Genomic DNA, 27,281 nt, shown 5'->3' with positions numbered 1-27,281 from the left:
TTTCAATAAAAAAGTATATATATACTTAAGTTCTAAAGAATATGTGGAAAAGGTTAACGAAATAAAAACTTGTCGTCCATGAAAACAGTAACTTTTGAAAAGTACGTCTTTAATTTTGATTAAAATATATTTTTTATTATTTAACACCTCTATACAGCTTAACACCAAAAATAAGGTTGATATTATGGTTGTTACTAATGATTATTTATAGAATTTATTTCACTAAGAACTATACGTTTGTAAATTTTTAATTAGAGTTTCGTCATCTATTTACATTTTGTAGAAGTAGGTAACGTATTTTATAGGTACTTTTTGGTTCAACCGATGTTAGGGAAAAAAACGACCAGATGTAGATAAAAATATAAGCTAAACTCGAAACATAGACTACTAAAATTTTCCAATACCAAATCTATTTTCACATAGACAAAATTTGACATAACAAGTATTTTTTTACTTTTTAGGTTATATTACTATTTGTATTTAAGGTTATGTTATGTTAAAGCTATGATAAAATTAAATTAAATTAAAAAGCCTCATCGGTTATGTTATTGGTAAAATAAAATGTTATAATTAATACTTAAGTAACTTAAAGAACGAAAAATAAGTGATAACCTTTATTATACAACAATGTTCAGGAGTGTTATGTTAAAATGGTCAGTATATTTATATTGTTTTGAATGATTTATTAAAAATGCTTGAATTATTAAAAAAATATTAATAATTTTAACCTCTGTATGTGCTTTTATGATTGATATTGTATTTAATTATTTCAAGGTTGCCGTTGAAACATTTTAAAAATGAATATTTTCTGCAAGCACCGGAGACCGGAAAAAATTACACAAAAATATTCTGTAATTATAAAAGACACCTTTCAGTTGCGAGCATTAATTTCAAGAAAAGAAAATCCTCAGAAGAGAAGGTTAGAAAAACTTATAATTAATCAATAAATATTGATTTACATAAGCAATAAATTCCCTATATTTATAATTTCCTTTTGAGAAACCTTATCCCATAAGAGGTATATTATAAATTAAATAATTACTATTATTGTCATAGGCTGTCGAGAATCAAGGGAAAAGAGTAATCAGATATGCACCGAAAGCAGGTACCGAGGTTGTGGGCATTTGGCGTAACATGACCGTGCAGGAGATTGCAAATGTGTTGAAAAAAGATGTTGGTTTGTACATATATATAATAATTTATTAGAATATATATATTGTATTACTGTAAAAAAGAATTAATAAATAATTTAAAAAAAAATCCAATCATACATAAAACAAATAAATGATTTAAAAAGTATAGAAAATAAAAAAAAATTATAAAGTTATACGTAATTATGTTTAATGAAAATAATTTAAGTATTTAGTAATACTTTAAATTAAGAGTTTTAATTATAAAGTAATTTAGTATGTGCTTGATAATATGTATATCAGTGGTATGGCTGTGTACAAACTCTCACAGATATTTTACCACTAAAGAGTAATCCTTAGTATTGTGGAGTTGTTGATTAAATGGTGTGTGAAACAGGATAACTACAGGCACAAATAACATAACATCTTGTCTATCAAGTTTGGTTCACCCACGGTGATGAAGGTATTGTTAATATTTTACAATGTTAGTATCTGTCCTCCAGGTGACTCAGTTACTCATCTCAATAATTACATTATAATAAAAAATAGGAATTTTAAAATATTCACATTTCTTTCTGTTACATAATTTATTTACAACATTTTTCAGACCATGTCTTCAAAGCCTTGGAATTTGCTGATAAAAATTCAGACACATACTATAAAGAAGACACTGTGATCCACAATCCTCAAATAATAAGGGATGTTGTCAAAATATCTGGCTGTAGATTTAGGATAATTGCAAGACCTGATGAAGATATTGATAAAGAAGAGGTGAGCCATAAGATATTAAAAGAAAGACTTGAGATATACTTGTTGGTAGGGCTTTGTGCAAGCCCACCTGGGTAGACACCACCCACTCATCAGATATTCTATTGCTAAACAACAGTATGCAGTAGTGTTGTGTTCCAATTTGAGGGAGCCAGTGTAACTACAGGCACAAGGGGACATAGCATCTTAGTTTCCAAGGTTGGTGGCTCATTGACTATGTAAGGAATAGTTAATTTTTCATACAGCGTCATTGTCTATGGGTGAACACTTACCATAAGGTGGCCAGAATGCTCATCCACCAACCTATTAAAAAAAAAAGGCGGCCCAGTGGTTAGAATGTGTGCATCTTAACCTATGATTAGGGGTTCACACCCAGGCAAGAACCACTGAATATTCATGTGCTTAATTTGTGTTTATAATTCATATCATGCTCTGCGGTGAAGAAAAACATTGTGAGGAAACCTGCATTTGTCTAATTTTATAGAAATTCTACCATGTGTATATATGTAATAATACATACCTCCATTTACACAATGATTACTAAATTTGCAACATTCCTGTCCAGCATTAAATATGGTTTTTAGAATCAATTATTTGTTTTTCATAATTTAGAATAAAGATGCAGTACCGGCTCCACCTGCCCCACCGGAGGCGCTTCGCCCCCGACCACCTATAGTGTGTGTGATGGGACATGTTGACCATGGGAAGACTACACTACTCGACGCTCTAAGGGACACATCTGTTGTAGATACAGAGTTTGGGGGAATTACCCAACATATTGGAGCTTTTGAAGGTAGATTCCTCAATTATTAATAAATGTGTCCATGTTATGTCGAAATTTATCATCCATCCATCCATCAACCCATTTCCGTTCACTGCTGGACATAGGCCTCTTCCATTGCACGCCACTGAGATTGTTCTTTAATTTATATCTTATTAAAAATTATAAATTTCGACATAACTTGGACTTCGACATAACTTGGAAATATTTAAGCCCTATGGCTTACATAGATAGTTCTCTGGAACATAAAGTTTTATAATTATTTCTAGACGGGATCCTCTTAAAAATGTACTGGGCTGACAAAATTTGGAAAATTGAAAATGTCATCAAATGTCAACTTTACTTTGTAAAATAAAATATTAATATAATATGTCTTATTTTATGACACTCTGAAAATAATTTTTATTCATGTTCTTTGTCACCTATTTGGTAATATTTAAGTAAGATGGAATGTGAATGCTTTTGAGTTATGAGTGGGTCTAAAGTGGCTCCATATGGTTCATGTAATATTACGCTGTAAGAAATGTTAACTTTTTCTTACATCGTCAATGTGCCACCAACCTTGGGAACTATGATGTTATATTCTTTTGCCTATAGTTACACTGGCTCAGTCACCCTTCAAACCGGAACACAACTATACTGAGTATTATTGTTTGGCGGTAGAATAACTGATGAGTGTGGTACCTACCCAGACGGGCTTGCACAAAGCCCTGCCACCAAGTAACATAGCTCTAGAAGTTAGTTACAAAGTATAGATGTTAAATTAGATGTAACTCAAATAGTTATCTTAGTTTTAATTAATTTTTATGTATAATTCAAACTTTCAATTTTGATTATGACATTTTACAATCTCTTACAATGTATTTAAACTCACAATTGATAATTTCGCTTTGTTTAATTAATTTAATTTATATTTAAAATTTGACATGAAACTGTATTAATACTGTATCGGATTGTCTCTTTATTTTTATTAATTCTAATGTTTTATTTTATCAATTAACTTTTTACAATGTTGACTTTAACAATAATTTCCAAGTAATCTTAGAACACCTGTAAAAAAGTAGGCAATTACCCATTTACGTATTATGACTTTTGTTTGATGTATATTTTTGTTGTACTACTTGTTGGTGTTGTCAAATAAATAAATAAATAAACAGTGGCGTAGCTAGGTAAGGAAGGGCCTCGGTGCATAGACAAAGAATCGGGCCCTCATCCCCTCCTTTCCGATCCCTCTTTAACTAATAATTACCCTTTAAAATTATAGATACCAAATAAGAAATCTTGTGCGCACGGTCGTGATTTTCTAGCTACAGAAACTAAAGGTTTAGTTTAAAGGCCCCCCTGAACTCTGGGGCCCTGGTGCACTGCACCTCCTGGCCCTACGATAGCTACGCCACTGTAAATAAATAATTAATGTTTATGCGCAGTGACGCTGTCGTCGGGCGAGCGCGCCACGTTCCTGGACACGCCGGGGCACGCGGCGTTCGGCGCCATGCGGTCGCGCGGCGCGCTGTGCACGGACGTGGTGGTGCTCGTGGTGGCGGCCGACGACGGCGTCATGGCGCAGACGGTCGAGTCCGTGCGCATGGCGCGCGCAGCCAACGGTCAGTCGCCTTTCACATAATATAAACACACAATTTTTTTTCTTTTTATTGGCGGACGAGCATATGGGCCACCTGATGGTAAGGTCACCATCACCCATAGACAATGACGCTGCAAGAAATATTAACTATACCAACTATGGGAACTTAGATGTTATGTCCCTTGTGCCGGAACACAACAATACGGAGTACTGTTATTTGGCGGTAGAATAACTGGTGAGCGGGTGGTACCAACCCAGACGGGCTTGCACAAAGCCCTACCACCATGTTCCACATTCAATTCAACTTATTAACTCGTCCTAATCTTCCTTGGGGGGGGGGGGACTCTTGTGAGAGCCTCAGGTCGGCTGCTCCGGTTGCCCGGGGAAAAATAATCAGGATATATCACAATTCAATTAATTTAAATTTTTAAATGATCATTGCATAATTATAAAACAAATAAACAGTATCTAGAATAGTAAGATTCCTTCTTGACATAGCTTAAATCTTAGTCTCGATAAGTCCTTTTTAAATGGTTAAATAATGAACTTTAAGAAGAAGGCGCGATGGTTATAATTGTGCATACTAATTAATAATATTGTTTTGTTTATTTTCAGTTCCGATATTGGTGGCAATCAACAAGATCGACAAGCCAGGTGTGAACATTGTAGGTATGCCTCAATTTAACATACATATATTTTAATTAAATTACTTTCAAATTTAGAAAAATATTAAAATTATTACAAAGTTAAAAAAAATATCATAATAATAATAATTAAACAGTAATTAGCTACAAGTAACGAGCCTTTTAAATTGATTCTATAAGTTTTAACATTAACTGTCATCTTCGCCCATAGACAATGGCGTAAAAAATGTGAACCATTTCTTACATTGCCAATGCGCCACCGACAGTAACCTAAATGGTGGTAAACTATCTATCATTTAGTGGCCATTCAATTACAACAACAGCCTGTAAATTCCCATTGCTGGGTTAAAGGCCTCCTCTCCCTTTGAGGAGAAGGTTTGGAACATATTCCACCACGCTGCTCCAATGCGGGTTGGTGGAATTTCTATGAAATTTGTCACATGTAGGTTTCCTCACGATGTTTTCCTTCACCGCTGAGCACGAGATGAATTATAAAGACAAATTAAGTACATGAATCAGCGGTGCTTGCCTGGGTTTGAACCCGCAATCATCGGTTAAGATGCACGCGTTATAACCACTGGGCCATCTCGACTCTTCATTCAATTGACGACCTCCGTGGTCGAGTGGTGTGTACACCGGTTTTCATGGGTACGCCACTCCGAGGTCCCGGGTTCGATTCCCGGCCGAGTCAATGTAGATTATCATTAGTTATCTATGTTGTCTTGGGTCTGGGTGTTTGTGGTACCGTCATTACTTCTGATTGTCCATAACACAAGTGCTTTAGCTACTTACATTGGGATCAAAGTAATGTATGTGATGTTGTCTCATATTGTCTCATATATATAATTACATTTACAGAATATTTATAAATACATAGGTATGCGATAATGATAAACTCAAACTCAAATTCCTTTATTCAATATAAAAGCATTACACTTACTTATTGATTGTCAAATAAACACTACCACCGGTTTGGAAAAAGGAACACCCTGACCTGAGAAGAACCGGCGAAAGAAACTCAGCGGGTCTTTTTTTTCTGTCATTTTTTTTTTTTTGTCAAATTTATAAGGTACATAGTAGTATATGATTAGAAATAGCCAGGAGGCGATCGTTTCATTCCCACGGTGTGCTATCAAACATAAACTCGCTAATTGTGTAGTAATGCGATAGCGTATGTTTCCAGGATAAGACCCTGCGCGAGCTGGCGCAGCACGGTGTGGTCTGCGAGGCGCTGGGCGGCGACGTGCAGGCCGTGGGCGTGTCGGCGCTGCGCCGCCGGCACCTCGGCGCGCTCGTGGAGGCGCTCGTCCTGCAGGCGCAGCTCATGGACCTCAAGGCCGACCCCGCCGGCTACGTCGAGGGCGTCGTCATCGAAGCCTTCGTCGATCCCCGGACTGGGTTAGTTACTTACCATAAACCATTTGGAAAGTATTTATTTAAGTTGATGATCTGTATCGTGTCAGTGTGAACGCAACTTTAAAAATAATTTAGGTTCAAAACCTATTTTTATAAGAAGTCAAAAAGCAGCGGACGAGCATATGGGCCACCTGATAGTAAGTGGTAACCATCGCCCATAGACAATGACGCTGTATGGAATATTAACTATTCCATACATAGTCAATGTGCCACTAACCTCGGGAACTAAGATGTTATGTCCCTTGTGCCTGTATTTACACTGGCTCACTCACCCTTCAGACCGGAACACAACAATACTGAGTATTGTTATTTGGCGGTACAATAACTGATGAGTGGGTGGTACCTACCCAGACGGGCTTGCACAAAGCCCTACCACCAAGTATGTTTTGTTCTGTTTTAGTATTTGTTGTTAAAGTGGCAACAAAAATACTTCTGTGCAAATTTCGACAGTCTAACTGTCACGATTCGTAAGATACAGTAGAGTAATTCTAATGGGGTACTGTCCCACCCCTTGGGTATAGAACCTTGAAAATATATAGGGTATCTCACACGTGGGCTAAGCTAAGGATGTAACTAGCTTACCATTACAGGAAATACCAATATGCTATTTTACAATGCAAAAAATAAATTGTGAATTATTGTAATCAGTGTATATTATGAGTGTAAAAATGGTCATTTACTAACGAAAGTTGAAAATAATACTTAATTTATTCAAAAATCCATAAATAAAAATGCATTTTTTCAAACGTTTGTCACGTGACGCTCAAAAAAAACGCTCCTGATTGGCCGGGCTTATGATGAAGTCTCTTTCTTGTAAACTTTGCTTTTCTACTATATGTACCACAGATTAAAATACAGGAAAGTGACGTCACCGACCCCATTGCAACGCCATATTGTCCAAGTAGCGTTTTTGCGCGCTATTTAAATATAGAATTTTTAATATAAAAATTGCGGCAAATATGTACTAGAAATAAAAAAATCAACTTTTGCTGGGTTCCTTAACTTGTACTAAATAATATAAAATGGATTTTAAAAACCAGTGAAATAGCCTATTATCTTAAAGATCGAAAGGTACAAATTGTGCTAATACTATTTATTTTTCAATTGAACAGAAAGCAAGCGACAGTATTAGTACAGCGAGGTACGTTGAGGAAAGGATGCGTTATCGTCGCTGGCAACGCGTGGGCGAAGGTAGGCAATGATAAAAAAAAAACAAATATCAAAATATACTTTATTCCAGTCGGCTTTTGCAAGCACTTTTGAATCGTCATTTAACATCTACATATGTTTAGTGAAGCTAATTGAATAATGTAATTAATCTTTATCTAATCTCTAAAAATCTCTAAAAATAAATAACTGTATATCCCGTAACAATGAATATATGCAAATATAATTATATACTTGAAACCTACTAACATTCAGTTTAGTTAAATTAAACTTTTGCATAATAATGCGAAAAGTATTGTCACAATGAAAAATGATTTTTTTTTTACATATTTGATCGCAATATAATATAAAAATGGTTTGTTTTTTAGGTGCGCGTGCTGCAAAACAGTGCGGGTATGATCGTGGAGAGTGCATCTCCCGCTACCCCCGTGCTAGTGATGGGCTGGCGGGAACTGCCCGCCGCTGGCGACACCGTGCTTGAAGTCGAGAGCGAGGTAAGTCAGTTGAAATAAGTTCCTATTTTGAATTGAGTTGAAATCATAAAACAATGAAGGAATCGTTTTTTAAAATATAATTAGTAATAATCTATACTAATTTTATAAATATGAAAGTAACTCTTGTCTGTCTGGCTGTCTGTCGCTGTTTCACTACCAAATCACTAAACCCGTATTTGATGAAATTTGGTTTGAAGGAAATTTGAATTCCAAGGAAAGACACTTTTTGCCTAACTCATAACAACCAAACCCCTAAAACACGAGCGATGCCGCGGGCGAAAACTAGTTTCAAATAATAAATATATTGTTATTGTTCAGAGTCGAGATGGCTCAGTGGTTAGAACGCGTGCATCTTAACCGATGATTGCGGGTTCAAACCCAGGCAAGCGCCGCTGATTCATGTGCTTAATTTGTCTTTATAATTCATCTCGTGCTCAGCGGTGAAGGAAAACATCGTGAGGAAACCTGCATGTGACAAATTTCATAGAAATTCTGCCACATGTGTATTCCACCAACCCGCATTGGAACAGCGTGGTGGAATATGTTCCAAACTTTCTCTTCAAAAGGAGCCTTTAGCCCAGCAGTGGGAATTTACAGGCTGTTGTTGTTTTTGTACAGAAACGTGCAGGCGAAGTGATGAGATGGCGTCACAATCAACGTATGAAAGAAAAACAGGAATCCGATTTAGAAGCGATCAACATCAAAGAGAGCGAGCACCAAGCCGTATACAGACAGAAGCTCGCTCAGAAGCGCTCGCTGGGCCGCTTCCGCACCCGCCAGGAGGGGCCGCGCCAGAAGATGATCCAAGAGGATAACCACCCCACGCTCAGTGTCATCGTTAAAGGTCTGTCCGCTGTAACTCTTTTGTGGGGCAATGTATACGGTTTTACAACAGGATCCCAGAGAGCGTTCTAAATGCCTCTGTTGCAAAATTAAAAAAAATTATTAAGGAACGCTTGTGTGTTATTATACAATTAATGAGTTTATGATTGAAATGAAATGAAACGATCGCCTCCTGGCTATTTCATTTCATTTAAATTCAAACTCAAACTCAAATATCTTTATTCAATATAGAAGCATTACACTTTCTTATTGATGGTCAATTGAAACACTACCACCGGTTCGGAAAGAAAATACCCTGACCTGAGAAGAACCGGCGAAAGAAACTCAGCGGGTTTTTTTTTTATTATTTGTCTCATATATTATTTAAACAATTTAATATGAGATGAAATAGCCAGGAGGCGATCGTTTCATTCCCAAGGTGTGCTATCGATCATAAAATCATTAATTATATAGTAACCTTTTGCAGACAAGCGTTCCTTAATAATTTTTTTAAATTTGCCAACAGAGGCATTTTGAACGCTTTCTGGGATCCTGTTGTAAAACCGTATACATTGCCCCACAAAGGAGTTACTGACTCTATGTAGTCGAGTAACAGGAGTAACAAGTTTGTCTTTGTTCCTTGTACCAATGCTATGAGTATCACATACCTCTTGGCAGCCTTAGACTGACCTTACCGGAATAGCAATATCATATATAAGTTCATACTTTTGATGTATTAAATTATTCATCATACAATTACAATGGAAAAAAAAGTAGAGTTAACGCAGTATTTACCTCTGCCCAAAGATTGGAAGAGATCATGGTTTAGCACTAAGCCTGTTGCATTAATAAAACTTATGTACAATTCGCTTGTATAATTTAGTTTAAAATGTTTGTGCAATATACATAGTATAAATAAGTTAGTTTAAAACGCGTGCTTTTTATCAGATGATTGCGGATTGAAATTGTGTTGAAACCGCCATTTGTCTAATTTCAATGAAATACTGTCAAACATGTCCACCAATCCATATTGGAGTAGAGTGGAGTTAATAATTGATGTTTTAGAAACAATATCATCAATCCTATAATAGTTTTTATTACTACTTCTGTTGGATTTCTGGATAATTAAATAGATACATAAAATTATCCCGCTGAGTTTCTTTCGCCGGTTCTTCTCAAGTCTGAGGTGTTAAATTCCGAACCGGTGGTAGATTTTTGACTATCAATAAGAAAGTGTAATCACTTCTATTTTGAATAAAGATTTTTTTACTTTGAAGAAAAAATAGTTATTTTGCCTCGTTTAGAGATGATGTGATGGGTTATTGAATAAGTTATATTTATGACCTAGGTGACGTGGACGGGTCGGTGGAGGCTATCCTGGACATTCTGGAAACCTACGACGACCATGATCGCGTGAGACTCGAACTCGTCAGCTACGGCGTGGGACAGGTCACGCCTAATGATGTCGAGGTACTTTACTAGTATTTTATACAAACTTATTTTAGTTTAATACTAAATAGTAATATTTAATGTTATAATTATTGAGAAAACTCATTCTATATAATATCACTATAATACCCCTGGGTGGGGGGGAGTAATAATGTTAATTTAAAGTAGTTCTTGCAGTATGGGCCTTCTAATGTCAAGTGATGACATTCCTTATTAGCATTGGTGATAAGAGATGTTACCTACTCCTTACACTGTAAACTTACTTAATTTCTAACTCAGTAAGTTACTACACTGGTTTTTTTAGTTTCAAAATGACAGCCGGGCACTACTTCCGTTTGGCTTTAGAATAAATTATAAGTACATGACTATAGTCTGTTCGCGTTAAGAATGCAGTGAGTTGTCATTGTTTACCGGCCTGACTCCGCCCCCTTTGACCAATCAAATCTTTTCAAATTACAAAGTCAAGTTCACATTTAATTAATTATTAACTGATATTTTTATTTTTACAATTTAATTTTTTTTTATTTATTTTATTCAAGCTGTACACGTAATAATTAATGTAACCTATAGCTACTAGATGACGTTATGTCAAAATATGTAAATTTCTACATCACGATGGCAAGATTCCCAAACGATTGTATATAGTGTTAAGAATTATGTTGATTAAACACCCCGATTAGATTTTTTATTTTAATGTGTATTTTTTAAATTCATTATACTTAGTCTTTAAAACAAATATAATTTGTTGGAATTTTAACACAAATATGCATACACCTTCACCCTGCTGTTAAAAAAGATTTGATTGGTCAGGGGGCGGAGTAAAATGACAACTCACTGCATTCTTAACGCGAACAAACTATAGGTAGCACAACGCACAAATTATGCAAAACGAAATGAATCTTTGACTTGCAGGTGGCGCAAGCGTTCAACGCTATAATCTACGCGTTTAATGTGGAGTGTCCGCCGAGCGTGGCGGGAGACGCTCGCGCGGCCGGCGTGCAGGTGACGCACCACAACGTCATCTACAAGCTCGTGGACGCCGTGCGCGACCAGATCAGCGCTCGCCTGCCGCGAAGCCAGCAGGAGGAACCGCTCGGTAACATCAAAATCAACAACAACAACAACAACAACGGCCTGTATATTCCCACTGCTGGGCTAAAGGCCTCCTCTCTCTTTGAGGAGGTTTGGAACATATTCCACCACGCTGTTCCAATGCGGGTTGGTGGAATGCACATGTGGCGGAATTTCTATGAAATTTGTCACATGCAGGTTTCCTCACGATGTTTTCCTTCACCGCTGAGCACGTGAATTATAAAGACAAATTAAGCACATGAATCAGCGGTACTTGCCTGGGTTTGAACCCGCAATCATCGGTTAAGATGCACGCGTTCTAACTGGGCCATCTCGGCTCAAATCAAAATCAAAATCAAAATAAACTTTATTCAAGTAGGCTTTTATAAGCACTTTTGAATCGTCATTTTACAATTAAGTGAAGCTACCAATTAGGTAACGCGCCCGCCCCGCATTCGTACTCCCGACCGGCAACATCACAGGAGCTTGTCTGGTGGCGTTGCGTGCGCGCCAATACACGGGCGTGTACGCACTGCCCATTTCCAGACTGCCATAATTTCTCTTACGTGTCTCTGTGTTTGCGGTAAAGCAAGAGATAGAGATGGAGATTTGGAATAATGGTTGACTTGTAGGATCCCTGGGGAACCAGATTCGATTTCTGGATGGACCACAATAGGCTATTTGACAATGCGAAAAATAAATCGTGAATTATTGTAATCAGTGAATATTATGAGTTTAAAAATGGTTGTTTATTAACGGAGCTTGAAAATAATACTTAATTTATTCAAAAAACAAAAAATAAAAATGCATTTTTTCAAACGTTTGTCACAAAACGCTCCTGATTGGCCGGGCTTATAATGAAGTCACTTTCTTGTAAACCTTGCTTTTCTATTATACGTACCACAGATTAAAATACAGCAAAGTGACGTCACCGACCCCATTGCAGCGCCATATTGTCCAAGTATCGTTTTCGCGCGTTATTTAAATATGGCATATTTAATATAATATTTTTCAGCAAATATGTACTAGAAATAAAAAAATCAACTTTTACTGGGTCCCTTAACTCCACTAAATAATATAAAACTAACCTACCTAACCTCTACTAAATAATATAAAATGGATTTTAAAAACCAGTCAAATAGCCTATTACATGCTAAGCTTTTCTGTCAAAGTATCACTCCGGGCTTCTCTAGATTGAAATGATTAAATCGACAGTTTCAATCACTCTTCAAATTATACGAGCAGAGGAATAGAAAGTCCTTTCTATCATGTATATGTGTTATATTCAACCAGATAGCAATTAACTCTGTGCCCGCAGGCGAGGCGAATGTCCTACAGCATTTCCACGTGTCTGAGGGTAAGAAGAAGGTGCCGGTAGCGGGCTGCCGCTGCGTGAAGGGCGCGCTGGCGCGCAATGCGCTCTACCGCGTCGTCAGGGGACAGGAGGTCGTGTACGAAGGTATTCACGATTGACTTAATATCACTGATAAGGATTCTAGACAGAGAACGCACTGTTACCTTTTTTTTTATGGTATAGGTTGGCGGACGAGCATATGGGCCACCTGATGGTAAGTGGTCACCATCACCCATAGACAATGACGCTGTGAGAAATATTAACTATTCCTTACATCGTCACTGCGCCACTAACCTTGGGAACTAAGATGTTATGTCCCTTGTGCCTGTAGTTACACTGGCTCACTCACCCTTCAAACCGGAACACAACAGTACTGTTATTTTGCGGTAGAATAACTGATGAGTGGGTGGTACCTACCCAGACGGGCTCGCACAAAGCCCTACCACCAAGTGATTATATTTCGGTTTGAAAGTAAGTTAGCCAGTACCACTACAAGCACAAGGATTATAACATTTCAGTACCCAAGGGTAGTGGCATATAACAAGGTATTGTTTAAAATTCTTACGGCGCCTATATCAACCAGGTGAAATAAAACTAGTTATAACGGATTTGAATCGCGTATATTAATTATTTTTAACATCCCGACGTTTCGAGCACTTTACAGCGTTCGTGGTCACGGGTAGACAACCAGGTGGTCTATTTGCCAGACTATCGATGCTAATAAAGATGTTGGGCATTTTTTGCTAAATTTATCATCATTGGAATTGTCTTGACTTGAATTAGTACTTTATCAAAGTCTTATATTCAGTAAATTCATTGTCATGAGTTGGCACATTACATACCAAATAATATTTCTCAAGAAAGCTTATCATTCGATTTTTAACTATCCCATTTTCAGGTAAACTAGCTTCAATGAAACATTTGAAAGAGGAAGTAACGACAATTAAACGAGATATGGAGTGCGGTCTGCGTTTCGAAGATCCAAACTTTATAATGCAGCCCGGAGACACGGTAGTGTGCTACAAGATGGTCGATGTTTCCAGCACAACTAACTGGGACCCCGGGTTTTAGACGGTGTTTACTTTTGCCAAAATGGTGCTTAATACATTAAATATTCCAACCCATTTGTCTTATTTTGTAAACAATATTTTCCTTGTTACATAAAGTAATGGATTATAATGTATATGTTTATTAATATTGTAACAATACTATTGAATAGAAACAATATAATGGAACAGATATCCCCATGAAACGAATAATTGGTCAATTGTTCTTATTTATAACAATTACAATATGTTCCCGTTTCTGATGTCAATTCGATTTAACCGCAACTTGATTATTGCGTCATTTATCTATTTATCTATTAGTAATTCATAATGTTTCAAAAATAGAATTAGTAACCACAACAGGTTTTTACAATAACAGTCAATACTCAATAGTCATTTGTCATATCACAGACGTTTAGTATTGCCAGGTTGTCATAATTAAATTAAAATATTGTTTACAATATAATAAGTTAACTGACTTATGTATGTTTGTCAAGTCTGATTCATACGCAATGCCCACTGCGTTGGTCATTTTTGATCTTTCGAAAGTCACTCTATATGTAAATAAATATTCAATGAACAAAACGCAGCAACTTATCTTCCATTTTACTTATGTAAACCGAAAGAGACAAGAATAGAAATGTGCATGCGTAAGAATGAGACAGTGATATGTCGAGCTATGTGTCTGTAAGGTAGCCAATTTGTAGTGATAATTAGTTTAATAAATTATAGAATAAAAATGTTTTTTTCTTTTTATTATTCTAATTGACGGTAAACGTACGTACGTACCCAGCCACTTCCATTTGTAGAAAACGCATAACAAATAAACGTAAAATATTCCTTAACTAAAATTGTTTTCAGATCCAAGCATTGCAAATATTATGAACAATTAATGCAATATGACAAATATATTTGTTTCGTTAGTATTAGAAACTTAATAAAAAGGGTTTTAAACTTCATATAAAATAAAACTGCATTGAAATTATAAAGAGAATCGTCTATTTATTTTAACTTCATAGGCTCATAATTCGTGTCTCACTAGTTTTGAACAAACTTCATCAATAAATTAATTTCATCGCTCAGGCGACAACTAGTAACTTTGTATGGAACTAACATTGTTTATTGACTATCAAACAAAAAGTAATACATACAATAGGATGTCATTTGCATTATATATAAATTATTTATATTCACTAGATAGGCTCCGTTATTAGAACACGAAAAGATCATATAAAATAAAAAGAAATTTCACATTTAAGTCTTGTAAATCTTATATTTATACACATTTTAGTTTCACAGTATCGCGTCTAATAATGAATTATTTGCTTAATAAATAATAAAATAATTGATTTAAGTAACATATCGACTGATAACATTCAAAAGATCGTACTTCGATTTAACCTCATGGTCGAAACATTCGGTAAGGTTTACAAATATTAACAAATCTTTAAAATAAAAAAAAATTTGGAACGCTAGAGAAAAAACTTGTTAAATATAAAGTCACCAAATTATTAAACAAACTTCTTTCTGCTTTCGTGACAATAAAAAAATCTATACATTTTAGGTTTCATATAGCATCAACAAATATGTCTGCGAACCATACGTAATTATCTGTTGTAAGAATAATAATGAATTTTTAATATAACATCGTACACCTGTTATATGTTACATAATACAATAATGCCAAAATATAATCTCAAATGATCGATGTTAGTGTAAGTAATGCATTTACAAAAACTATACAATAATAAATAGTAACAAAAGAAACAAAAAATTGTTTTCCAATCTTTACTGCAAGCACTTTCGTTTTACAAAATAATTTGTTCAATAATAAATATAGACAAGTTATGATGTCTAGACATATACAGCAGTCTTCAAATAAAACAATTGAATCATAGTAAAAATTCAACGATATTAATAGAAGATTATTTGGGCAAATATTATTATGCAATGTGCTTATTTGTATACGTTGGTTTTTATCGATTAACACTAACCCCTTTCTTAGAAATTGCTTTTATATTTTAAATTAAAATCCGTAATAACAGAAAGACAGACTATATAACTTTCAGTATATAAACATGGTTTATTACAGTTTTGGGGTTTATCTTTTATTATATAATAATAGTTTTAAAGTGTCAAAATCAAAATTTAGAAAGAATATTCGAGAACTTATTTAAAAAAAACCGTTATGTTTTCACAGATCAAATAATTATTACTATACGTTTAATATTTCAACTCAATAACACAATGTAAGTCACAGCTAAATGTATTATGTGTTTTAAATATTTTTATATTCACTTGTATGCCCAAAATATAATCACGATACTGGTCGAACTACTGAAGTCAATTTATTTGTTATCATGTGTTTAAATAAATTTTATTTGAAGGTACCAAACTAAAGATTGTTTAAAGTTTTTATACATACAAAATTATATTAATAAATAAATGCAATGCAGTTTTTAATTGAAAGTTCTATATTTTAAATTACATTGAAAATCTTTCTTTCGACTTTTATATTCATATAAATAAAATTTATGTTAGTTTTATATTATGAGACCATAAATATTAACAGCCATTCAACAGCAATATTACTGTGTAAGTGTTACTTGTTAAAGGAATATTCTAAAAAGAAAAACAATACATCTTTTAAACTATTTTTTTTTTTTGCTTGATTTTTAAAATTTGATTATTATAAAATTATAAATATTGACATAAGATTAATTATAATAATTATGAAACTTGTCAAGATTTACAGCTGAAAATTCGAAGATTTTAGTTTATTACCTAATTTTTGTTTTATTTACAATGAAAGTGATCGTTGGGGTCACGCGTTCGATTATCGACTACCTACTAGAAACTGGGAACCGCGCTTGTTGTCTAAAGAAAATTAATTTAAAAGTTAAGCGAAAGGATTGAATGTAATATAAATAAAATTGTGACTAATTGTAAATTACTCTATGAAACAGATAAAATAAAACAATCGCTAATTTGTTACGAGCGCTGCGAGGGTACGCCGCAATTAATCTTACGAACGATACATCAACAATTATAATTAAATATCCATAACAACAAAGTCTCTGAGACGAGTCGATTATTTTCAACAACATTTAAATTGAATTAAAATTAAATAAACTTCATTTTCGAAATCGAAAAGCTCGCGGTGCATACATTTTTTTATGAATTAATTTCGATTTAATTTAGATAATTTTAAAACAGATTAATTAAAAAATTAATTTAAGTCTGAATTATAATAACCACGCAATCTTTGATTGCTAGTAAACAACCTACATGCTATATTTACATGTGAGCCGAAAGGAAAATGTCTTAGAATATTAAGATAGGTATGTACAACTCGTCTTTACAATAGAATCACAATACTATTGCCATATATAAAATATTGACATCATTTTCGGAACTGCCAACACTGGACTTTTGCTGAGTAAATTACAAGGATAGGGAAGAGGCTCGAATCAGATCAGATTCGAGTGATATTTTTAATTTATTTTATTTGGCATAAATAAAACAGAACAAACTCTAATTGAATGAGAACGGCTGAAAAAATCATATCACTAGACCCAATTTAATCGAAGTTAAGCATGGAACTATAAAGTATGTCAACCACCTAACATAGATAGCGAAGCTTATTTGCACAATTGAGTGTCTCTAAGCAAATAAGTCGAATATACAAAGAGCTGAAAAATCAGCAAAACCCCAGTGCTTTATAACATACAATGTAATTGTCTGATTGGAATATTACATAATTTCACACGGGCAACATTGTATCACAGGTACCGTTGCCACAAAATATGAAAAAGTGAGTTACGATCTGATGATTTTACTTTAGCTGCCATTATAAAAGTCGAGTTTATTAAAAAAAATGCTTCGTCAGTAATTTGATGTTTCAGTACAAATTAATAGGAAAATTTCCCGGAACTACTCGTATCCATAATATCTATGTAGCTACGACGTCAAAATGATACTATAAAACAACTTCGTTCTACACGCGTTCACCTCGCGCTTCCTCATATATCGAATCGAATCAACGAATCACAACTAAAGAAAAATCGTTTCGCATCCAACACACAATAATAATGTACAAGCTAGTCCACGAGGTCGATGCGCTCGCGCTCGCGGCGGCGCGCGTCGCCGTTGTGCGCGCGCGCCGGCCGCGCCCACGTGTTGACGCAGCCGTCGGCGCACGCCGTCACCAGGTACTCGGCGCGGAACAGCAGCGCCGTGAGCCGCTCGTGCGCCACCTTCTTGCACACCAGCGGCTCCAGCACGGGGCACTCGTCGAAGCGCGGGCACGACGGCGTGCCGATGAGCCGCAGCGGGTCGTGCCCGTCGGCGCGCCGCAGCGCCACGCCCGCGCCCGCCTTGTCGCCCGGCCGCGCCAGGCTGAAGTTGCGCCGGTGCTCCGAGCGCCGCTCGCCGAACGAGAAGCCGGCCAGCCGCGACGTGAAGTTGGCGCCCAGCGAGCCGGAGCTCTCCTCCTTGGCCTTGCCGACGCTGATGTTGAGCGTGGCCACGTTGTTGGCCTTGCCCTTGGCGGTTGGCTTCGCGCCGGACGGCTCGCCGGCCGCGTTGGCGCCGCTCAGCTCGGCGTGCTTGTGCCCGATCTTGTTCGTCTTGGTGCACTTGGCGGGCGCCTTCGTGCCCGGGACGCCGTTCGGGGAGAAGCTCTGGCTGTTCGGGGAGAGGTGGGCGGAGGCCCGCACTCGTACCGGCGGCCTGAGGACGTCCTCCGTGAGGTCCCACAGACACAGCTGCGTGTCCTGCGATACGCTACCTAACCTATAACACTGCACACTTTCGCTCTTCTTGTCCTCCTCGACCTCGTGCTCGGGGTCCGCGAAGCTGACCACATACGGGTCGAACGCGACCACCGAAACCCAAGACCGATGTCCCTGTCCTCGAGCGACCACTCTTCTCTCACTGAACGACCACACAGTCACTAAATCGTCCTCCCCTCCCACCACAACATACTTCCCGTCCGGGGACCAACACACGCACAAAAATCCACCAAAATACGATCTCGCCCGTCCGATCAACTCCATAGTATCATAGTGAAACACTCTTAAGAAACCGTCTTGCGACACCACTGCTAGGTTCGTCCCGCATGGCGAAAACGAGAATTCGTTAATACAGCTGCCTTCCGCACCTATCACCCACCTAAAAATTAACAACGTACCACGTAAATTACATATATATGGTATGCCTCGTAGGCATACCATGTATGTATATTTATAGTTTTTTTAGACTGAAGTCAAATTAATAGTAATTTTGGAGGTAATTATGTCCTCTAGCATATTTCAAGATCGTTTTTGTAAGACGCAATTACAAATTTCATTGTACCTCCCATTAATCACTGATATAAAGATCTGTTTACCCATGGTGGCGCATCATCAGCATGCTTTAAAAAGATTGATTGACACTTGTTCTGATTACACTTCTTAGCACGAAGACTATAAAAAACCTTTAAATGCTTATAATTGAACTTGAAGTGCCTTCTTGGACAAATAGACCAAATCAAACAAATAACAAAATTTCCAATTACGCCTAATTAAATAAGTATTCAAAATTAACATTCAATCTATCCTTTGTTTGAACCCAAGCCTAAATCCAGGAGTCTTTATCCCAAAAATTTTTTTATATGTATACTGTAATGAGGATTTGAGGGAAAATATTTACTTACCTATAAAGAGGATTTCTAGTTGATTTAGTTCTACATGTATGTATAGAATAACTCTCTCCCTGTTTAAAAAGCTGGTAATGAGGTGATGTGGTGCCACAGGTGAGTTCCTCGTTGTAAACATAAAGCTGACCAGATGCATGGGCACTAATGAAAAGGTTACTCGAACCCGGTACCCATTTAATGCAGGTCACCCGAGTCTTGTCTATCAACCTCTGAAAATGTTAATTAGTTACATTTATTATTTTTAAGGCAATCCGTTATGTAACACAATTACATTGTTCAATAGTAAATTTATAAATATCATTGTTTAAGAAGAGCCAGGCCATACAATGTTTGTGATCTGTTTAGGATCTTATATAAAACATGCAATCTAGGTTTACTGGCTAGATTCAATAAATATTCTAGAATTAATTACAAGTTGTTGCACTAGTACTGTTTATAGTAACAAAAGTAAGAAATCTAGGGTGTGTGGGTGTGTACACTATTCCAGTTTTACCCACTACTAAGCTCAAAGTACTTAGAACAGTTGATAATGAAGACCATTTTTTAAAATGAGAACTAATTGCAAAGGTAATTCAATACAGTATTTATGTTCAATTTAAATTAATGATTCTTCAGTATCTTTCAAGTTAAAAAGAATATTGCGTACAGGTAATATAATAAAGTGAGACTAAAAAAGCTGAATTTATGAGCTCTTTACCCAATAAATGCAAATAACCCCCAAATGGCAACACTGATTGGCAATTCATATTCTAGATAAGTGAAAGCATATTCTATATTTACATTTAAATTAGAAATTAATTAATATTTCCACTGTTCTACATGCACAAACATCTCAGAGAGCATAACTTATATAAAACTTTTATTATTTTGTCTTTATACAAATATTTATTCTTAATACAAGCTTTAATGATATTTAATATATGTATGTATTTGTCAATTTTCATTATCAATTGCACAACCCCATTACTTTGATTAGTTTTTATTATTATCGGTTCAATATTATTTCTAAATACCATATATAAGGTACAGGAGTTATTGTCAACCTAATGATAAAGATATTTAATATTTATTTACACTTGCTATTAACAAAAGGTTGAAAACCCTGACCTAAGTCATTATATCATAGAAGATTCATAAAAAAATTGCTCTATGCATATATATATATAAATAATAATAGCTCACCTCTTCATTGTACAATTTACTTAATTCCTTCTTAATTGGATCTATGAGTTGAATTTGGCCAGTTGAAAATCCTATGACTAAAGATACACTTTCAGGTGTCATAGTAATTGTGTTGAAGTCGTGACAAGTTGGGTTTGTTCCTTTGTACATCTTCTTGTCCACCGGTTTAGTGAGATCTGCAGCCTAATGATATAACAAGGGTAAGAGAAACTTCAAAACACTATAAAGGTATTATTATTTGAAACATTGTACTAAATAATAAGAAAAGTTATAAATGTTAAATATAAAACTGTAAGGGTTGTATAAAAATATAAAACTTTCATAACTTTCGGAAAGTTTTGTTTTTCACTATAGAATAGTATAGAACAGTATATAATTTTAAGTGTGAATAATTTATTACTCATTCAATGATATTTAAAATGAATCTTTTGATACTTTTAGTTTATTCTATTATAATATTATATAAAATTGCATTACACTACAAATATTATTACATGCCTATTTTAAAAGCCAGGATAGTAAAATCCACTTATGTTCCAGTTCATGTTTATCTTTAGATATATCCCTTATCAAAACTTAACTGCAATACACAAATACAACATTAATACAAAATAAAATGATGTAACCAGAAAACCATGATGATAACCAGTTTCTAGATTAGATTCAATTTATTATTGTTTTAGATTTAAAATTTTTGGGTTTATATTCTGTTAATAATATTTTTCAATAAATAATTGCAATTGCATAAAGTCAAATGTTAGTATGATTAAATTTACCTTCTTAACTCCTCTATACACATAAACATAGAGCTCTTTGCCGTGATTAAAGCATATTCTGTCATCGGAGCCTTGTCCATCAGAACCAGGAGCTCCGCCTCCCGAGCCCGGGGGCAGGGAAACCAGCGATACGCGCACATGGGTCGAACCTGACCCGCTAGTATACCCCACACGATTTGGTCTCGAATACTCGGACAATGTCATCAATCGATACGTCCCTTCTCGAGTCACGAACTGTGTCTTCACGTCGTCCTTCCCGCCAGAGTCAGATTGTACGGCCATGTTATCATATCCTGTTATTATTCATTGAGACCGCCTGGGAAGCCCGATTAATATCAGTTGACACCTCAACCCGCACACGATTTTAGCCGCTTGTATACTAATTCCATAGCTCATAAGTACTCAGTCCGATCAAGTCATCAGGTAGTCGGACAATAAATAAGTTATAGTGTGTTTTAATTATCAAATGTCGAAACAAATTAGATATTCTTGTGTATGCAACTTATGAAGTCAGGTGTCATGTCAGACAACATGACGGCTCATTGTTTATGGTAGTTTTTTTCAGCAATGGATTCATTGTATTTAAATATTGTTTTTTGAAATATTGTGTTTTTTGTAATATTTACAGTGATATTTTATGTATGATAAATAATGAATTTAAGAAATGAGTATTTTTTATTTGCTTATCTTACAAAAAAAACGTCATCGTGATCAAAGACTCATACCGAACTTTAAAATAATAGTTACAAATATTTTATTCTATAGAATAAAAGGATATATATTAAATTATTAAAGTATGATGAAATGAGTTCTGACGAATAGAAGATAATCTGTTTGAATGTAATCACACTATTGTATTAATATTTAATTATTAGCTACCCAGCCATATACTTTGTTTCTAGGCTTGAAGATTACTGAATAATATAGATAAGAGTTACTTATGCAAGTCTAAAAAATATTGCATTAGGTATTTTTATATATCTAGATTGGTTTTATTTTTTAATACAAATAATGGACTAAGATAATTTATAGTAATTTTATATATACTAAGGTACTTTCATAACACGAAAGGAAATTAAAATTATATAATATATATTTTTATTTTTTATTTTATTTAAAACTAGACACATTCCATATTATTCACATTTTAAATTATCACTTTCTGAAGTTTGGCAATCCATTTTCTCTTTTTCTGATGTTTCAAGAGTGCACTCTTCTGGGGGATCATTTACAGATGTTACCGAGGCATCATCAGACTTATTTTCTGCCTTGGCTCCCTCTTCTCCCTCCAGAAACTTATCCCATTTGTTGATTCTTTGATTTAATGCAGCATCAGTTTCAGCTATTCTGAATTTTGTTCGACCATCCCACGTTTCAGCTGTAATTTGCCGTTTACCAAACCATCTACCATTGATAAGTTGAATGACAGCATCTGCCTGTTCTGGCTCTTTCATTGATATCTGAGCCACACCTTCTGGATGTCTGTCATAAATAACAACCTTTCTAACATCACCGCATTTACCACATTCTTCCCTCAAGTCCTGCTGATAATCTAATATAAGCTGCACATCATTATCAAAATCAGAGGGATGAAATAGATTTTTAACAATAACAACTTTTTCGTGTTTAGATCTCTCTCCAATAAACTTCTCGGGTCTCCAATCAAATAACTTTTGTTGCATTTTCTTTATTTTCTCTAACTCTTTTTTCTTTTTCTTTTTGGGTTTTAATGCAGGATTGTATTCACCTTTCAACTGGAAATGTGCTTTTTCAACCTTAATCTTGTTGCCTTTATAATCGCTGCCATCAAGGAGCTTGAGTGCAAGATCGACAGATTCTATTTTTATATATGTACACAGAGCATCTCCTTTAAAACAATTTTGCTCTTTATCTACATATAATTTGACCCTCATCTTTTGAGTGCTTGGGTCTCGTTCGACAAGTCCACACTTTTGCATAAGATTAACAAAGTCTTCTTCTGTTGTATCTAGAGGCAAATTAGATACATAGACTTTAGTATTTTTCTCTTCTGATTGTTGAAACCATTGAGGATCATTTTTCCTTTTTACTCCTTGCTCTGGTTTCTTTTGGTCTTCTTTCTTTTTATCTGTTTTAGTTTCCTCGTTACTTGTATTGTCGACAAAGCCATAAGACATTTGATAAAATGCCAGAAAATCATCATCTACTTTAGGTATCCATGCTTTCTTCTCGTCATCCCAGAAACTTTTTGATCCATCTGCTTCAGTATATACATGAGTGTCATTTTCATAACTATAAGTTCTTCCCGGAACATCACCTGGCTGTGGAGTCCATGAGTTTGAGTCCTTGTTCCATGTAAACTTTTGTTGAGTTGTAGGATCTGTGTATATTGCCTCATCATTTTCGTAGGTTATGTACGGGGCATAGTTACCGTACAATTCCTCCATCGATTTGGCGTCTGAATTTTCATATTCACTGCTCGTTTTATTTACAGAATCTTTAGCGGGTTTTTCCGAAATATCTTCCTTATCTTCGGATCCAACCCCACTTTTGGATTTAGAAGAATCTGGTTTCGTTGTAATATGTTGCACATCTTCGTTACTTTCTTGTTCTTTCGATTGTTTATTAGATAGACTGACGGATACTTCTTTGATATTTTCTTTAATGATCTTACTTTTTTCCTCCTCTTCGGTCAATTTTTGAACAGTCTCGCAGGAAAGCTTTATAACAAATCCTGTCTTAGCGGGCTTTTCAGGTCTCGCCATGTTCTTAAATCACTATTGCCAGTTTCCACTCAGATTAAGTTGACATTGATCATTATTTTATGATGAAAATTAATATAATCCTATTCCAAAAAACACTGACTAGTAAAGTCAAAATGTTATGGATTTTCATAGAATTATCGTTTTAATAAATGAAAATGATAGGTATCAATTGACGTTAGTTGAAGTTTTTGTCGAAGTGTTGCACAGTGCACACAAAACTATCTACTTAACAGAGCTTAATATAGTAACTAAACTTTTTCAAATATATATAAAATCTTCTTTTCCTAATACTTTAAACAAATTAATAATTATTATTAAATAAATACTTATATTTCTAGGGTAGATATCGTCGAACTATAGAACTTACGCAATTAATTTCCAATTTATCTGTAAAAATAGTTTATCAATTGTCAATGTCATCAAAGCATAAAATTGTTTAAAGATAATAATCGAATATATATATTTTTTTATTATTATATTATATGAAGTGTCATACTTTTCACAGAATAAAGTACTCGCTAAGCATTATATATACAGATATATTAAATTGAGTTACTCGAAACTGATTGTCAAAGTTGTTTGAATAATTATGGAAGATCTAAAGAACGTTTACATTTCGCCGCTTCCAGATTCCCCATACGTAAAACCTTTTAGATTTAATTACACGCAAAATGGTAAAGAGAAGACCTGGGATCTGTTGGAGGTCCACGACAGCGTGGCTATAGTAGTTTTTAATGTTTCCAGAAAGGTTATGATATTTGTTAAGCAATTTCGTCCAGGTAGGAAACTCATGTTACAAAAATAAAATGCTTAAAATGATGCTCAAGCAAAAGTATAGTATGTAGTGAAAGTTTTTTTTAAATTTTCGTTTCTTGTAATTTTGATTTTATATTTCAGCAATTTACTATAACTGCATTCACCCCGATGACAGAGAATTAAATGTTATCGATACTAACAAGTATCCAGCATCTCTGGGTATAGCCTTGGAGATGTGTGCTGGTATCATTGATAAAAACAAGTCTGTTGAACACATTGCTCAAGAAGAAGTCTTAGAGGAATGTGGATATGATGTACCTATTGAAAAATTGCACAAAATTACTTCCTATAGGTATTTTATAAATAAAATAAATACACTTAAATAACAATAATAAGCTATAATTCTTAGCTCTCTGTACATGTTACTGTTGCCATGTTATGATTATTTCAACTTTTTTAAAAACTGATTTTAAAAATGTATGTAGGTCTGGTGTTGGTGTGCAGGGATCACTTCAGACATTCTTTTACTGTGAAGTCACTGATGATATGAAGACTGAACAAGGTATGTCTTACTTATTTATTTATAGACTCATTCAATTTTAATTTGGTATGATGCATGCTTGCTCTATACCTAACTCTTGATGAGCTACAACCTTAGCAAAAAGTTTAAACTGTTTCTAGGTGGTGGTGTTGATGATGAAATTATAGATGTGGTTGAAAAAACGATTCCCGAAATTGAAGAAATGGTCAATTCACCGGGACCTATTCCGAGTCCACCCAGTTGCCTCTTTGCCTTGATGTGGTTCTTGCATTACAAAGCAGATAAATACCGAAAGTAGGTAATAATAGCTCATTCATAATGAAATTTATTGTTATAAATTTATATTGTTCATTACAATAGATTTTATACTTAGCACAGAATTGTAGAAATGTAGTTAATTAACCATTGTTCATATACAGTAACAGTCTTGCATTTTCAAGTCCATTACGTAAAGTTAAACATAATTTTTGTGTTTCTACAAGGCCAATAGAAAATGATCCTACCCTTTTTCTATTACCATATAACCTTTACTATTTGACAAAGCAATAAGAATGGTTTTTATTTCACCAGAGGTTATTTTTTTAATCTTAGCACTTTGTTAAAACCTTCATATTTAGGCTGTTTCTAGCCACTTAGTGCATCCCTATAATTTTAAAATTTCAATGGAAATAAAAAGAAAAGTAGTTTAACAGTATATAACAGTAGTAACTGTTACGCATTTATTGCTCAAATCTTATATATGTGCTCCTTGTGCATCTATGATATTAATATTGCTATATCAATTCTAAATTTGAAGCGGGTCCAACTGTGGAGTTGAGCTAATGATATCATACAAAGAGATAATAAATCTTTCTCCAAAATGCACCAAATCTTGTGACAGTGAATTTCCTCATTTTTATCGATTACATGAAACATTGTCCATGAAAAACAATGGTGATAAACATTCTTTATAAAAGACATTTTATTTAATAATATATAAGAAAGACACATAAGTACATTTTCGCCGTTACATAATAATGGCAAAGGCCAACATTACTGTTGATATTAACTTATGTTTCACTTGTTCAATCCAGTTATAAGTGAATTTATTTAAAGCATAAATTGCTGATAAACTATATATACATATAAATTATCCTGTTATGCAATGTTTTAATGTTCAGTACTGTTTATATTGTATTTTTTATTAGCATTAAAATAAATTTTGATTAATAATTCTTGTCTGTTCCGAATTGCAAAATATTATTAAATCTATTTGTAAAATTTATTACATAAGCGTATATGTACAAGATTGGTATATGTAAATAATGGTTTGAAATGTAGAAATATCTACTATTAATTTTATTGGTTTTTGTTTCTAATGTAAATTAGAAAGAAGTTGTGTTTGTATTTTTATGTATTTTCATATATTATTATAAAAAAGCTACTAATTTAAGTACAATGTAATTATTTAGAATTTTTCTATTTATCATGTAATGATGAGTTATCAAGAGACCATCCTAGATGATTGCTCACTTAACGTTGATATGAAAACGTAAATATTCATATAACTAACTGAATCATAATATTGTTAATTTTATTATTATTATATGAACCGTTCTCTTTTACGTTATTTATCAAGGAATGTATTTAATTACGTGGTAATCACGTTTCCGATTGTCGTTGATTATTATAATATGAATAAACGTGTCGAGTATTCCTCGATAAGTAACGTGTTTAAAACTGGAAATCTAATAATATTAGCACATATTATTAATTAGTTACATATTTTAAAATAAATTGTTTTATGTCAGCTTGTTTTTGGTTGTTATTTATTGAATTATTACTATTTTAATATAACAAAAAATTTGCGCAGGTCATTTG

At 34.5% G+C, this 27,281-nt stretch overlaps 4 protein-coding genes across 4 annotated transcripts; 2 read left to right on the top strand and 2 right to left on the bottom strand.

The window, feature by feature from the left end:
* The first annotated feature begins 459 nt into the window (after positions 1 to 459).
* Positions 460 to 14,455, top strand: LOC124538308 (translation initiation factor IF-2, mitochondrial). Its single transcript, XM_047115337.1, has 15 exons — positions 460 to 653; positions 775 to 919; positions 1,057 to 1,177; positions 1,738 to 1,901; positions 2,511 to 2,691; positions 4,107 to 4,283; positions 4,877 to 4,926; positions 6,089 to 6,303; positions 7,434 to 7,512; positions 7,857 to 7,982; positions 8,601 to 8,826; positions 10,153 to 10,274; positions 11,166 to 11,349; positions 12,643 to 12,783; positions 13,577 to 14,455. The coding sequence occupies exons 1-15, from the start codon at positions 628 to 630 to the stop codon at positions 13,747 to 13,749; spliced, it is 2,130 nt and encodes a 709-aa protein (XP_046971293.1). The 5' UTR covers positions 460 to 627; the 3' UTR covers positions 13,750 to 14,455.
* Positions 14,456 to 15,873: 1,418 nt separating this feature from the next.
* LOC124538426 (WD repeat-containing protein 20) lies at positions 15,874 to 21,905 on the bottom strand. The gene is made up of 4 exons (XM_047115480.1): positions 21,381 to 21,905; positions 20,605 to 20,787; positions 19,420 to 19,631; positions 15,874 to 18,896 (listed from the first exon to the last, which is right to left on the bottom strand). The coding sequence occupies exons 1-4, from the start codon at positions 21,660 to 21,662 to the stop codon at positions 17,825 to 17,827; spliced, it is 1,749 nt and encodes a 582-aa protein (XP_046971436.1). The 5' UTR covers positions 21,663 to 21,905; the 3' UTR covers positions 15,874 to 17,824.
* A 577-nt stretch (positions 21,906 to 22,482) lies between these two features.
* LOC124538256 (HIV Tat-specific factor 1) lies at positions 22,483 to 24,323 on the bottom strand. Its single transcript, XM_047115247.1, has one exon. It carries the CDS (start codon positions 24,122 to 24,124, stop codon positions 22,517 to 22,519), a length of 1,608 nt encoding a protein of 535 aa, XP_046971203.1. The 5' UTR covers positions 24,125 to 24,323; the 3' UTR covers positions 22,483 to 22,516.
* A 212-nt stretch (positions 24,324 to 24,535) lies between these two features.
* On the top strand, positions 24,536 to 25,963 carry LOC124538257 (uridine diphosphate glucose pyrophosphatase NUDT14-like). The gene is made up of 4 exons (XM_047115248.1): positions 24,536 to 24,903; positions 25,022 to 25,232; positions 25,366 to 25,442; positions 25,562 to 25,963. Exons 1-4 carry the CDS (start codon positions 24,714 to 24,716, stop codon positions 25,717 to 25,719), a joined length of 636 nt encoding a protein of 211 aa, XP_046971204.1. The 5' UTR covers positions 24,536 to 24,713; the 3' UTR covers positions 25,720 to 25,963.
* Positions 25,964 to 27,281: the final 1,318 nt, after the last annotated feature.

Source organism: Vanessa cardui, chromosome 20, assembly GCF_905220365.1.
Source record: "Vanessa cardui chromosome 20, ilVanCard2.1, whole genome shotgun sequence".
Lineage (NCBI taxonomy): Eukaryota > Metazoa > Arthropoda > Insecta > Lepidoptera > Nymphalidae > Vanessa > Vanessa cardui.
This window is presented reverse-complemented; position numbering and strand designations above follow the sequence as displayed.

What these genes read in the sequence shown, in the direction of transcription:
- LOC124538426 (XM_047115480.1), bottom strand. Translation starts at nt 21,662, where the DNA reads ATGGCCGTACAATCTGACTCTGGCGGGAAGGACGACGTGAAGACACAG. An exon ending in TGTATAGAGGAGTTAAGAAG is followed by an intron (nt 20,788 to 21,380) that starts GTAAATTTAATC and finishes TTATATCATTAG; the next exon opens with GCTGCAGATCTCACTAAACC. An exon ending in ACTAGAAATCCTCTTTATAG is followed by an intron (nt 18,897 to 19,419) that starts GTAAGTAAATAT and finishes GTTAATTTTTAG; the next exon opens with GTGGGTGATAGGTGCGGAAG.
- LOC124538257 (XM_047115248.1), top strand. Translation starts at nt 24,714, where the DNA reads ATGGAAGATCTAAAGAACGTTTACATTTCGCCGCTTCCAGATTCCCCA. An exon ending in TGTTAAGCAATTTCGTCCAG is followed by an intron (nt 24,904 to 25,021) that starts GTAGGAAACTCA and finishes TTTATATTTCAG; the next exon opens with CAATTTACTATAACTGCATT. An exon ending in CACAAAATTACTTCCTATAG is followed by an intron (nt 25,233 to 25,365) that starts GTATTTTATAAA and finishes AAATGTATGTAG; the next exon opens with GTCTGGTGTTGGTGTGCAGG.
- LOC124538308 (XM_047115337.1), top strand. Translation starts at nt 628, where the DNA reads ATGTTCAGGAGTGTTATGTTAAAATG. An exon ending in AAGATATTGATAAAGAAGAG is followed by an intron (nt 1,902 to 2,510) that starts GTGAGCCATAAG and finishes TTCATAATTTAG; the next exon opens with AATAAAGATGCAGTACCGGC. An exon ending in CCAGCAGGAGGAACCGCTCG is followed by an intron (nt 11,350 to 12,642) that starts GTAACATCAAAA and finishes CTGTGCCCGCAG; the next exon opens with GCGAGGCGAATGTCCTACAG.
- LOC124538256 (XM_047115247.1), bottom strand. Translation starts at nt 24,124, where the DNA reads ATGGCGAGACCTGAAAAGCCCGCTAAGACAGGATTTGTTATAAAGCTT.